At 34.7% G+C, this 15462-nt stretch overlaps 1 protein-coding gene across 10 annotated transcripts in view; it reads left to right on the top strand.

The window, feature by feature from the left end:
- pHCl-1 (pH-sensitive chloride channel 1) overlaps positions 1–15462 on the top strand; it is a 446892-nt gene that overhangs the window by 388061 nt on the left and 43369 nt on the right. For all 10 annotated transcript variants that reach the window (XM_072542726.1, XM_072542735.1, XM_072542734.1 and 7 more), the window contains exon 10: positions 4694–4908. In XM_072542726.1, the coding sequence (XP_072398827.1) occupies positions 4694–4908 (215 nt within the window). The remainder of the gene's footprint in view (positions 1–4693; positions 4909–15462) is intronic.

Here is a 15462-nt window from a genome sequence, read left to right as displayed (position 1 = left end):
AAGATCATTTTTATTTATTAAATCATGATTAATTATTTTATTTGCTATAGAATAAGTTTTAAAAATGACTTTTACCCTATTAATGCCAACTGTTTTTATATCAAGTACATCATTTTTAATGGACGAATCATTTAATAAAAAATGTCCTACCTTCATTGGAAATAACCTACCGATATTTTTATTTTTGTGTTCAATATATACAAAGAATGGGGCCTTATCGCTGGGTTTATACCGGTTTTCAAAATCAATTAAAGTATTTACAGACCTGTTATCATCAATATTAGTTTTTTCAGACGTGTTTACGGAATGTAATTCATCGGGCGGTCTATGACCTCCAATAGCATCTTCTTCCATACTTAGATTTTTTGGAATACCAAATTATGGGCCTAATTTGCACTAAACAAATTCACAAAATAACACAATAGCGATCACTATCAAACTCGCACCGACAGCAATATCAAAACAAACCGTTCTCTACGGCTATCGACTCGGGTATGAATAAGATTTTATAATACATATTGTGGAAGTTTTGAAAACAAGGTTTTCAGTGTTTTATTGTTACATAAAATGAATTTCCTACAAGTAACGGCCGAATCCATCAATTATTTAAGAATCTAATTCTCTACCAGTTTCAATCGGAGTACCACAAAGATCAGTTTTGGGACCGCTGCTATTCTTGATATATAGAAATGATTTAACAAGTGCGTTGAAAAATAACATGATGCGTTCTTTTTGCAGATGACACAACCGTATTATGTAGACGTAAAACTGATTACAGTCAGGAAATATTAGAAAAATCTAAATCCTGGTTTAACTATAACAAACTTGAACTAAACGAGCAGAAAAATCCCGGCCAGTAGTATTTAATTCTAATAAATGGGTTAAACCATCTGATCCAGTTAAGGTGTTACTATGGATACAAGGTTGAACTTTTTTTTTATAGTACTTTTTCTATCCGAATTGTCGAATAAAGGCCTCTCCCATTTCTCGCCATTCATCCCTGTTGTGTGCTAGACGTTTCCACATTGTTCCTGCGACTCTTTTGATATCGTCGCTCCAGTGCATTTGAGGTCATCCTCTTGGTCTCTTCGCATCGTACAGTCGCCAGTTTCCGACTTCTTTGTTCCATCTACCATCTTCGAGACGTTCGTTGTGTCCAGCCCATTTCCATTTTAATTTAGCTGCTTGCTTCGCGGCGTCCTTTATTTTTGTTTTGTTCCGGATTGCTTCGTTCGTTTGCCGATCTATTAGTGAGATACCAAGCATCTGTCGTTCCATGGCTCGCTGAGTTTTTCGAATCTTGTCCATGTTCTTTTTTGTGAATGTCCAGGTTTGAGCTCCGTAAGTGAGAACGGGAAGGATACACGAATCGAACACTTTGGTTCGAAGGTTTTGGGGTGTCTTTTTGTCTTTCAGTATGTATGAGAGTTTTCCAAATGCGGCCCATCCATTCTTACTCGTCTGCTTATTTCGGTAGTTTGGTTTTCTTTGTTTACCTTGATATTCTGACTCAGATATATGTATTCTTCTACATGTTCCACTTTTGTTCCTTGGATGGTTATCGTCGGTTGATCATCTTTATTCGACATTAGCTTAGTTTTACTCAGATTCATTTTCAGTCCTTTTTTTATGGATTCCGTATGAAGCTCATCGATCATCGTCTTCAGTTCTTTCCAGCTGTCGGCTATTAGTACTACGTCATCTGCATATCTTAGATGGTTTAAATACTTTCCGTTTATCGATAGTCCCTTCGTTTCCCAATTTAGTGATTTAAAGATGTCTTCAAGTGCGGCAGTAAATAGTTTTGGAGATATGGTGTCTCCCTGTCTTACTCCTCGGTTGATTTTTATTGGCCTCGTTTTCATTCCGTTATCCATCGTGACTACCATTTCAGCGTGTTGGTATATATTATGTATTAATATCCTATATCTAGAATCTATTCTGCTGTTGACCAGTGCTTCCTCAATAGCCCATAATTCTATGCTGTCAAAAGCTTTTTCGTAGTCTATAAATGCTAAACAGATTGGTAAATTGTATTCGTTAACTTTTTCTGTTAGGACCTTTAGTGTGTGAAGATGGTCACATGTACTAAACCCTTTTCTAAATCCGGCTTGCTCTACTGGTTGATATACATCGAACTTTGTTGTCAATCTATTTATAATTATTTTTGTGAATGTTTTATAAAGTTGTGATAGTAGTGATATTGGACGATAATTTTTCAGATCTGTATTGTCCCCTTTTTTGTGTATTAATATTGTGTTAGCAGTATTCCATTCCTTTGGTATGTTTCCTTCAAATAGGCATTTATTAAAAAGTATTTTTAGGTACCTGATGACTTCTTCTCCGCCTTCTTTCAACATTTCTGCCAGAATTCCATCACTATCCGGTGCTTTATTTCTTTTCAATTCTTTAATTGCATTTTCTATTTCTACTTCGCTTATTTCGGGCATTACTTCAGAATTTACGTTTGTTATTTGTCTTTTCAGATTTTGCTTTGAAGAGTCGGGGGGATCGTTTCTTGAGCGGTATAACTCAGTATAGAAGTTTTCAACTATGTTTGATATCTGAGCTTTGCTTGTTTCTAGTTGGCCTTGTTGATTTTTCATAGTTATAATATTTTTCTTTCCTAATTTCGGTTTGATATATTTCAGACTTCGATTTTTCTCTATCACTCTTTCTACATGTTCTTGTTGATGTTTTTTAATATCGTCTTTTATCTGTTTTCGTATGGCTCAATTAAGTTCTTTGTATTCTGTGGTATTTCTTTTGTTTAGTGACAGGAGCTCTTTTCGTTGTTTCAGCATATTCTTCGATTCTGCACTTATTTTGGATTTTTTGTTGTTATGGCGGGTTGCTACTACAAGGTTGAACTGGTGGCACCATATTAAAGGATTGTGTAGGAAGCTCGTCTCACAGATTTTTACCATGCGCAGTTTGGCTATTTCTGTAAGTCGAGATATGGTTAGGTCAGTTTATTTTGGAACGGTTTATAGTATCCTGACATATTGCATAATTATTTGAGGAGACTCATCCTATGCATATAAAATTTTCACTTTTCAAAAACCAGCAATCCGAGTTAATGACTCAGCAGAATATCGCGTCAGCTGCAAACCCTTGTTTAAAAAATATGGCATTCTTCCTTTACCTTCAATATATACATTTAAAAGTTTGTTAACTGTTCATAATAATATACGAGATGTAAAAACACATGGTGATTAACATCAGTGCAATGCAAGAAACAAAAATCATATCATTATACCATATTCCAGATTGTGTGTTACACAAATTATTAAAATAGATTATAATCTGTATAGTAATTGTTTTTTAAACCTGAACAAAAATATTGATACTAAGGCAATGAATTCTAAACAATTTTATAAATTAGCAAAACACTTTTTGCTGGAGCACTGTTTCTAGAGTATACAGGTATTTGTTTGTTTGAGCTCCTAATGTGATCGTTTTTATGAAAACTATTGTACACCTAACTGAATTATTTTTGTATTTCTATTTTTTACTGTATATGTTAAATTATTTGTTCTTGTATTATTTCTTAGTTATTTCCTATGTATACATAAGTGACTTATTAACATTGTGACATGACATGTAGACATCAACAATAGATCAACTATTCACGCTGAGACAACTTCTAGAAAAGGGATGGGAGTATAACAGACCCATACACAATCTTTTCATAGATTTTCGAGAGGTATATGATAGCATAGAAAGAAGACAAGTATGGAATGCCATGGCGGAGTTCTCAATACCAAAAAAAACTCATTCGGATGACCAAAGTCTGTATGGAGGGTGGAATATCTAAAGTACGTGTAAATAATAAACTGTCTGGCAGCTTTAAAATCAACAGTGGTTTCAAACAGGGTGATGCGTTATCTCCACTACTTTTGAACTTTGTATTAGAGAAAGCCATGAGGTCGGACGAAATAAAAACAGAATTGCTATCGGTTCAAGGTTCCAAGCTATTATTCGCATATGCAGATGATATAGATCTCGTTGGAGACTCCATCCTATCCACGAAAGACATCTTCAACAAGGTAGAAGGAGCAACAGGTGAAGTAGGGCTGAAGATTAATGAAGAAAAGACGAAATATATGTGTATAAATAGAACGACACAAAGAGACAGAATAGGACAAAATGTGACGGTCAACACCTTCAATTTCGAAAGAGTACAACATACGGATGCGAAACGTGGACCATGACCAAAGCAAACGAAGAAAAGCTCAGACGCTTTGAACGAAAAATACTTAGAAAAATATTCGGACCTCCCCATGACATCACCACAAACCGGTATAAGATCAGAACCAATATCGAATTAAAAGCACTCTACAATGACGCCGATATTGTCCAAGAAATTAAATCACAGCGACTAAGATGGGCAGGCCACGTGGACAGACTGCGTAACGAGAGACTTGTAAAACTAGTAAAATCTCCGGAAAATGAACATTCCATTTTTGACCCTAGGTTGATGGAAGACCGAACAAATTGGAAAAAAGTTGTACAATCAGCCAAGACCCACCCAGGGTTGTAGCGCTACGTGATGATGATGATGACATGTAGTGTTTACCATGTAAAAATTGTCAATAAAAGTATCTGCTTATCTATCTATCTATCTATCTATCTATTATTATAAAATGATTTTGTTTAAAAATGTTGCTCATTTTTTGTTTTTCTCTTTCAGGTGTAACTACAATGCTCAATTTTTTCACAACGTCAAACGGATTTCGTTCTACGTTACCGGTAGTGTCTAATTTAACGGCAATGAACGTTTGGGACGGTGTTTGCATGTGTTTCATTTACGCTTCCCTTCTAGAATTCGTCTGCGTGAACTACGTGGGGAGGAAGAGGCCGTTACATAATATAGTTTATAAGCCGGCAGAAAATATTCTGACACAGGTTAGTATTCACTGTAAGTTTTTTGTCTCGTATTTATTCAGAGGGAAGCATATTTCCATTTTCCGTAGAGGTACGGGAACCTATTGCTCTACGTGTAGATGGAGTTGGAGGGTTGTGCATGAATTCTGTTCTCTAAACTTTTTTGTTTATCTAGTTTGTTCTACACACGCCTATTTGGCTTAAGATTGCACAAAAAGCTTTCAACATAATGTAATATGGAGAATTTATAAAACTTTTCTTAAAACTTTGGTGTATATATGTCAGTAAAGAACATTCAAATATTAATAAACATTAATAGAATCAAGAACTGAGGTTTTCGTAAGTGATCAATGAGAGATTTAGTAAGACAGGGTTGTATTCTTTTCCCACTACTTTTTAACATTTATGTAGAAGATATATTTCAGATTACACAAGAGAACAAAAAAATCATCAAAATTAATCTATCTATCTATACAAGGATTTTTACAGCTGTCGCCGCCTTCCTTCTTTCAGCCAACGTCTCCAGTCCTTTCTGTTCTGCCATTCTCCATCTCTAAGGTCTCATCTTTCCATGGCCTCGTCCACTTCATCCCTCCATGATCTTCGGGGTCTACCTCTTTTCCTTCTTCCTATTGGGCTCCAATCAGAAATCTTTGCTATCCACCTTGTATGATCTGTTCTTCTCACATATCCATACCAAATTAAACGTTTTTCTTCGATGTAGCTAAGTGTGTCTTGTTCTACTGCCATTCTTTGTTTTATCTCCTCATTTCTGATGCGATCCATTTTTGTCACTCTGCAGCTTCTTCTCATGAACTCCATTTCAGTTGCTGTGATTTTGGACCTGTTTCGTTTATTTATTACCCAATTCTCTCCTCCATAGGTCATTATACTGCGTACCAAGGTGTTATAAATTCGCTTCTTTGTATTTCTGGTAATCTGTCTATCCCACAGTATCCCGTTCATTTGTTTAATACATGTTCTTGTCTGTGCTAATCTGCTGGTTATCTCTTGCTCGGTGGTTCTATTTTTTGAGAGTATGAATCCTAAATATTTGAATTTGTCAGTGCCGGTAATTTCCCTATTATCGTCCATTTCCAAGTTTCTCACTGGTTCTTGCTCTGTTGTTAAATATTCGGTCTTTTCTAGATTTATTTCCAATCCGTTTTTTGTGTATTCCTTTTCTAATTTTCGGAGCATATAGCACAGATCTTCTTCATCTTGAGCCGTTACCACTTGGTCATCTGCAAAGCTTAATGTGTACAAGAAGTTGTCCCGGAGTATTCCCATCCCTTCACATTTCCTTTTCCATGGTTTTAATATTTGTTCGAGGAATATCTTGAACAGTATCCGAGATGTAGAACATCCCTACAATAGGGCTTTTGTGGTCTTAAATTCGTTGGAGTATTTATTGCCGGTTTTAACTCTTACCTTGTTGTTGTTGTAAAGGTTTTTCACGGCTTCTATTAACCTCTGAGTTATTCCGATTTCCTTCATCGTGTTCCATAGTTGTTTTCTGGGGATCGTGTCATATGCCTTTTTTAAATCTATGAATGCCATGTGTCCTGGTCTATTTTTCGCCATCTTTTTTTTCAATTAATTGTTTGAGTTTATAAATGTGGTCTATGCAAGATCTTCCTGCCGTGAACCCCGCCTGATCTTCTCCGATTTTATTTGAGATAGATTTTTCCAGTTTTGCTGCTGGTATTAAACCGAGTAGCGTGTCTGGAGACTGACGAACAAGCGTTGTTGCCAATTCGCTCACTATAATAGTTGGGGAGAAATCGTCCTTGTCACAACTCACCTCTGTCACAACTCTCCTATGCCTACCCTATTTATCCAGTATTTAGACAGCATTCAGCACAGCCACTTTTCTCTATTAGAACACGTTTGAGCCCTTTTAGATATAATTATTTAATTAATGGTAATCTTGTATTTCTAAATGATAACAATTGTAAAGCTTTTATCCATAAACAGAAAAATACGTCACTAAAAATGTTTAGACGTAGAAAGAATCCTCTCCGAAACTGATTATTTCAATAGGTATTCCTGACCATATACATAATAAAAATAGACTGCCGAGTGCCGAATTACTTAAATTATAATGAGAATTATCTACAATGCCACTTGAAAAAACAGTTATTTTGACCTCTAAAATGTTTAATCATCGTCAAAATACAAATTAATTTTACATTTGTTTAAAAAAATACGTTAAATTTGTATTTTGAGAACGATTTCCGAGGTAAAAAAACAGTAAGTCAAATAAACGTAATTTAAACTGAAATTGTGGGTAATTCTCTTAAAAAATAGCAAATCATTTTGAAATGCCACATGGAAATTTGCTTCCTCCTTAACCGCAATTATATTTTCCCTAATTTGATTCTACATATTAACATGACTTACAATTGAATATGAAGTCTGCATTAAACTTAAAATGTTAAAATGTATTTATTAGAACAAAATTTATAAAAATAAACAGATGTTAAGTTTTATTATAACGTATTTTCGTCTTATATATTATTATAATGTTTTAGGAGATTTTAAAGTTTCATGGGATTTTGTCTGTAAATGCGGCTAAAATTTTTTAAAATCCTTTGAATTATTGTATAACTTAGAATTGATCTATAAAATACCTTATAGTAAATAAAGATCAGGCAGTGCTCGCACTATTGCCTGAATACGTTCTTGCTGATTTTTTAGGAAGTACATTTTATTAACATAATTGTTTTTTGAACGATAAATAATAAATTAGAAGTATTGACAAGTCAAATATTGTTTTAAATGTGTATAACGCAACCCGTTATACAAATCTGCAATACGTGCGACCTAATTTTTACAACCATAGTCTGGCATATGTCACGGTTTGTAGACTTACTACGGTTGCCTCTTCCGAATAACCAATAAACATTAAGCCCGAAATTACGTCAGGAGATTACAGTAATTTGAATCGTAACATTGTTAATCGTCGTTTTTATGTGTGGAAAATAGTAAAGATAGTTATGAAATAAAGATGTCTAGTGGATTATAATACCTAATTATGGAAAACTGTTGATATGTAGGCAGTTTGGTACTTAAAATTAATCAGAACCCGTTGTTAACATTTATCCAATGTTAATGCAGGATTTACGTAAATCTATAACTTCAATCTCCATTTTACACTGAAAATTTGTCGCGTATACTGAATTTTCATCAATACTGGATTAACTATTGAATGAATTACCGAATTACATAACTGTTTTTTCCATTTTTTTAATATCTTTCATTGATTGATCATTAATGTCTAATGGCATTCTAAAATTCCTTCAACATTATTATTACGTTAATACACAATGAAATTTTAAAGTTTTAACCTACCTTATAAAAAGATACGAAGAATAGGTACGATGTACAACTACAATAAATAACGTTTCTTCGATAATTCAAAATAAGTTTTTATAGAAAACAACACCAAAATTTCAAATACAAAAATATAAAGTAAACTGAGATATTTAAGAAACGATAAAAAATAAAGCAAATAATAAACTGAAAGATAATTACCACGAACAAACTGTGATAATAAATGGGTTTTGTATTCTTGCGTACTCTGGTGACGTAACTCAAGCATCCCCACCCCAGGAAGAGGCAACCGTGGTAAGTCTACGAACCTTGGGCATATGTACTACATTTTTGCAAAATTTTGGAATATGTCTAATTCGTAGAAAAAATGTATCATTTTAATCCTTTAAAAATGGTTTTTCATGACTTGATGTAAAATAATTAGGAGCAATTCAACAGCTTCAAATTTACCATTGAGTTGCCATTAGCAATTATTGTATGTTAGTTTGTAGCAACTCACTGGCAGGAGTAAAAACGTATCGCTTAGAGCTTTAAAATAAATAATCTGATTAAAAAGTACTTCATAATAAATATATTTATTGTAATTATGCACTCTTTTGGTTATAGCTATATAATATGTCGGTATAATTATAAAATCATAAAACGAGTTTTTTACATTTTAAAACTGTTAAATTTTCGTATCGATCTATCAATGTTGAGCCTTTCACGAAGATCGTCACGTGACTCGCAGCCATAAAAACATCTTATTACCTTTTCCTTTTTACTCACCGATAAGAAGGTAACCCTTACCAAGTAGCACTTACGAAACAAATCTTAGTGAGGTTTTACACTAAGTAGTAGAGTGAAATTTACAAGGTGTTTTTTACTCTTTGTTTAGTATGGTAGTAGATTGATTGGTATAAGAATACAATATACCGGCTGTGCTAAAAAAAGCGGAGTGGTCGAATATTTCGCGAAATTTACATCGATCAAAAAACTGAAAAACACGTATCGTTCCCATACGTGTAAGTTAAACCCCTTAAAAAAATTACGATATATTGGACGTTTTTCATAACAAGATATCCATACATTAAATGTTGCTGATCATTTAAGTCTACACCACCCTTTGACTTATTATAATTTTTATATAAAGCAGGTTGAGAAACATCCACTTTGGCCTTAGCAGAAATTGACCATCGTTTTACTTGTGGTACAGGTTCCATAGAATCGTAATTTGTAGCCATAGTCACTATCTTATTATTTTTCTATCTTACAAATAATATACCTTGAGCCTTGTAATATTGATAACCTCTGTCTTGTTTTTTCAATTGTTAAGCATTTGATAGAAGACATTTTTTGTTCCATAGTCTCTTTTCAGTTCCAGGTATCTCCAATTCCTATTCTTTTTAATTTCTGCAACAGATCGTAACTTGTAAAAATGTTAAATTTAAATATTCGGAAATACTCCAGTACATTATTTTACTGGGTAATTGGTGATATCCTGTTAGTAAACCTTTATATTTCTTTTCGTAGAAATTTCGAACCCAATACTCTCAAAATCATCTACAGATGTCATATCTATAATAAAATTGTAAAATATCAAAAATACTCCCATATGTCCATTGTACTCGTAAGAGTACACCTAATTTTAACAACAAATAAATCACGGTATAATTAATTACTTAAGCCCTTTACTAAACTTATTATAAACTAGCGTAAAACATTTGATGGCAAAAAAAAGTACATGAGAGAAACTTACTGTGAATTTACAGAGTCGGTATCCAGAAAATAAAAAACGCACGTGTTGACTTCATAGGGGTATTTAGTTTCCTGTAATTACTAATAACTGCAACTATTTTGCAGCTGCAATAAAGTAGCAGCTGTACTTATAAAAGTACACTTATTTTTGACAGTTATCGCAGTAATAACAGTTAACATCAGTTATATTAGCACAAGCTTCATCTACCCATGTTTCGCACCAAATCCAACCTTTCTCGTAGTTTTCTCCACAAAAATGACAACAAGTTTTTCCACTGTCATACTTGTAGTTTGTCTTTTGTTTAAATTTTTTTCTTTTGGTTTTTATCTTTTTTCGTTTTTTTCTCTCGTTAAATTCTTTGTTGCTGTTCTTCTTTGTCGCTACTAATTTTCGTTGTGTATTTTTAGTAGGATTTGTTTAATTTTGTTCTTACTAATAACTGTTCTTTATAGGGTGTTAGGTTAAAACTACAGCTGACGAACTATTTTTTTTTCTTTCGAGGTTTTTTCGAGGACTAGTTTCCAAAAAAAACAAAGATTTTTAAAGGAGTATTTTCTAGGGGACTTAATGATTTGGATGAGTCAGGTAAAAACATAAGTAAGGAAGCATTTTTGAAAACAAGTTGCGTTCTAGCTTGGGTATCTATTGTTGTTTATAAGAACCCAATGTCTTGCAGGACTTATTGTGATGTGGACTGCTTCGTTTCGTCAGTGAGTACACTAATGTTCCTTGATGGAAAGAAAGTATTAAAACCTGTTACAGAAAATGTTGTGGTAATTTTAATCTGGATTGAGCTGTCGTTCTGATACTGCTGTAGCTACACATGTAGCAATTTGAGATGTTGGACACAAAACGGTCGAAAGGCCATAATTCTGTTCTTACAAAACTATTCAGAGCTGTTTCAATAGTAGCTGCTCTGAGAAATGATTTGCTTACCAATTCGCTAATGTTCTTTTTCTTCTTGTGGTGCGTATCTGTTACGGATGTTGGCTACTAGCATGGCAATTCTAACTTTATTGACCGCAGCTCGAAATAGTCCTGAAGTAGTCAAGGAAAGCCATTTTAGTAAGTTCTGGAGCCAAGATATTCTTCTTCTTCCAGGTCCCCTCTTTTCGTAGACCTTTCCCTGTAATATAAGTTGCAGCAGGTTATATCTATGATCGTTTCGCATTATATGTCCCAAGATATTCTAGCTTGCTTTGTTTTACTGTGGATATAATTTCACATGTTTTATCCATCCGACGTAGAACCTCACTGTTTGTTATTCGGTTCACCCAGGAGATCCTCAGTATCCGTCTATAACACCACATCTCAAACGCCTCGAGTTTTCCCATGGATGCCTCGGTTAGTGTCCATGATTCAACCCCATAGAGCAGCACTGTAAATACGTAGCATCTCAATAAACGGATTTTCGTTTTTAAGGGAGGTCGTGGCTCTTAAATATCTTGCTAATTCTGACAAATGCTGACCTGGCTTTTTCAATTCTTTGTTTTATCTCAACTGAGTGGTCCCATTGGTCGTTTATGGTGGTTCCTAAATAGTAGTAACGGGGCACTTGGAGTATTTGTTGTTGATCTACCAGTAATTGACTAGGTGGAATATGCTTCTTACTAATGACCATCTACTTTGTTTTCTAGTTAAAATATTAAAATCAAGCCCGTATTCTTGACTGATTCTCCACAATTGCGTTACTTGTGTCTGTTAACCTTCTAAACTGTCTGCAAAGAGGATGGTGTCGTCTGCATATCTGATGTTATTCAGGCGCTCACCATTTATGAGAATACCCTCTTCGATATGCTCTAAGGCCTGGTTCATGACGTGTTCCGAATAGACGTTAAATAATAGGGGAGAGAGTATGCAGCCCTGTCGTACTCCTCTCTTTATTGCAACTTCTTCTGTTAGTTGGTCTTTCACCCGAATGGTTGCTGATTAGTTGTAGTATATGTTCTTGATTACTCGAAGGCCTTTGTTATCCAGATCAGTTGCCTTTAGTATATCCATGAGCTTATCGTGCTTGATTCTGTCGAAAGCTTTCAGGTAGTCGATAAAGCATACATAAATATCGCAGTTGACGTCTCTGCACCTTTGAAATAATACCTGAACCGCGAACAAGGCTTCTCTTGTACCTAACGCATCCCTGAATCCAAACTGCGTTCGTGAGATCTGTGACTCGCATTTCTGATAAATTCTTCTGTGTATTATCTTTAAGAAGGTCTTAAGAATGTGGCTCATTAGACTGATAATACGATGCTCCTCGCATTTTTTTGCATTAGTTATTTTAGGTATAGCAATAAATGTAGCTTTTAACCAGCTCTCTGGGATTTTTCCCGAGTCATAGATTTTATTGAACGTTGTCGTAAGACATTTTACTCCTTCGTCTCCCATGATTTTTAGAAACTCTGAATGAAAGTTGTCGGGCCTTGGTGCTTTGCCTGCTTTGGTTGCTTTAATTGCGGCTTTGACTTCGTCTTGAGTGATTGGTGGTCCTGTGTCGTATTCCATAATTATCTGGTTGTTATCTCTCAATTCGCTTATACTCCCACATGTCTCTGTTTGTAGCTCTTCTTCTATTGGAGAATCATCATATTTAGGATTTTATCAGTAATCCACTCTTTCTTTTTAACCGTTGTTGGGCGAAGATATTTATCTAGGATTGTCTGTGTTTTTTATTTCTTTTTCTATATAGGTTTGTATCTAGAACATGGTGTCTTCATTTTTTAATTGTCCTAAATCGTATTTTCTTCAGCTTTAGTCTGATGTTAACTACCAGTGGGTTATGGTCCGACCCGATATCAGCACCAGGATATGTTTTGGCTGATGTTATTGCGTTTCTGAATCTTTTATTCACCATAATGTAATCAATTTGGTTTCTGATGATGTGATCTGGGGTGTCTTGAGGTGATGCTGGTGATAGCTGGTAGTTTAAAGAAAGTGTTGGTGATTACCAGTTGTTCTTCCACAGCAAAGGTGATCAGGCGATCTCCGCATTCGTTTCGTTCCTCCAGTCTAAAGGTTCCTACAGTTTCTCCTCACTAATGTTATCTACAGTTAAACTGTCATATAATTTTATTGTATTAAGAGTAGTAGATATTTCGTGGTTTGAAGAATTCTGCATCTAAAAGTTGCATCTGATGAGTGCAATGTAAAGGGAATAAATTCGTAATCACACCATACTCACGAGCTAATTATAAAGCTCTCATTCTTTTAATATGACTACTTTGTGCATTTAATATAATTAATTGCTTACTTTAGATAGTTAAACTCTCTTTTAAGCGTTTTCTGGACAAAATAAGCATATGTGGAATGTAGATGCCTGTGGCATGCATTGTGTACATTCCAGAATAGTTTGGCCTGTCTCGGCGGACGTTATGGCACCTATCTGGAGTTTTTCTCGTTGATCGATTATTTTTTGTAGCTTCTGGACAATAGCATAAAATGACAAACGACGAAATTATAGCTTTAATGTAGTTTAACCTGAAAGTAAATAAACCTGAAGGAATGGTAGGTGTGCAGATTACAATTCTCTTGAGCAGTTGCTTTGAAAATTAGAATAGCCATAGTGATTGTCAACGTGTATAATGGAGATGTCACTTAGAGAAGAAATTTCATAAGGAAACTTAACAATTTATATTAAAATTTAAATTGCTAATTTTGAGTTAAGAATTTTATATACGAAATAGGTTAAAATGTGTTAAATTAAATAGGGAAAATATAAAGCATATATTTTATATTAATTTTTATGCCTATAAAGTCAATGCACTATACAATCATGTAAATACACAAAGCAAATTTAGTTAATTTTTTTTAAACATGGTAAGTAAATAATTAATCAATAACTATTTCAATTACAGTTCCAAAAACAACATTAGAAAGTTTGGGTTTCTTCGTCGAAAAAATATTTGTAATTTTGACAATTATTTGATATGAAAAGGAGTCAAAAACTCCTGATTTTTATTGTTAATTTACATTGCTTATTAAACATTAAGAGCAAAAGGAAGAGCACAAGACAACAGATGATCAGGTTAAGCGTAACAGCTTTGGGGTTACCACTATGGCAGTGGTTCCCAACTGGTGGTCCGCGGACCCCTGGGGGTCCGCGAGGTATGACTGAGTGGTCTGCAAGATATAAAAATAAATATATGAAGAGTCAGGGAGAAAAACGATGTAAGTCCATTTTGCAAAAGCAATAATGTTGTGTTTTGTTCGATTTTTGTGGAAGGACCAGATATTGGAAGATTTTCTTTTTTCATGCGAACTACATCACACAACAGCAACAGATATTTTTACTGCATTGAATGATTATTTCAATAAACATGAAGTCACATGGACAAAATGTGTGGGCTTGTCTGCGGATGGAGCAAAATCAATGGCTGGCCACAAAGCAGGACTTCAAGCTCATGTCAAACCAGTAGCTACTGAGGTGAAATGGACACACTGTTGTATTTATCGTGAAGCCATGCTAGCCAAAACATTGCCTGAACCTTTGCAGAAGATACTTAACGAAGTAGTTTAAATCGTTAACTACATTAAAACGACCTCTGCAATCCAGATTATTTTCTTTGTTGTGCAAAGAGATTGGCAGTGAGCATGAACACCTTCTTATTCATAACGGACGTAAGGTGGCTCTCTCGAGGGATGATATTGACAAGATTTTTTGAACTTATAGATGAAGGTCGTGTTTTTCTTCTTGACACCAAGTACGCAGATGTTCTCACTGACTTTTCTTGGCTTTGCTCAACTGCCTACATAGTGTTTGAACACTTGAATGTATTAAACTTAAGTTTGCAAAGGAGAAATGTAGACATGTTCAAAGTTAAAGATAAGATCAGTGCTATGGTAAAAAAGTGCCAGCTGTGGGGGGCAAGGATTGAAAACGAGTCGTTCAATAACTTTCCTAATTTGAAACAGTTCTCGGAGTCTGCAGAGCAGAGTTTACCTGACCCGATAAAGATCAACGCAGCCGAGCACCTACGCAGCCTAGCCACGACTTTTAGGATATACTTCCCTGAACCTGATCCTGACGATGGTTGGATTCGAAATCCTTTCAGCTGTCAAGCAATTGAATAAATACAAGACCTCACAGAAGAAGAATAAGATAAGCTTGTGGATTTGTCGAGTTGTGGTACGATGAAGGACATTTTTAATGGCGAGAAAATGGCAGACTTCTGGGCAACAGCACGCAAGGATTCCAAAGAACTTGGAGACAAGGCCATAAAAAAATCCTTTCGTTTGCAACAACCTATCGGTGTGAGCAAGCATTTTCTTCCATGTGCTTCATGAAAAACAAATATAGGAATCAGCTTGACATGCGGTCGGTTTTCAGAGTGAAAGTTTCAAGTTTAGAACCTAACATTACAGAAATAATGGATTCTGAAGTTAAATTCAACGTATCTCTTTAATTGAGGAGTAAAAATTAAAACTAATAATTAGTAGTAGTACTTGTGTAGGTACTCTTTTGTATTTGGTATTTTACTCTTTTCAGGTAACTGAAACTAACAGGT

This window comes from Diabrotica undecimpunctata, chromosome 9 (assembly GCF_040954645.1).
Source record: "Diabrotica undecimpunctata isolate CICGRU chromosome 9, icDiaUnde3, whole genome shotgun sequence".
NCBI classification, from domain to species: domain Eukaryota; kingdom Metazoa; phylum Arthropoda; class Insecta; order Coleoptera; family Chrysomelidae; genus Diabrotica; species Diabrotica undecimpunctata.
Note: the sequence above shows the minus strand (reverse complement) of the source record. Positions and strands in the feature narration are given on the sequence as shown.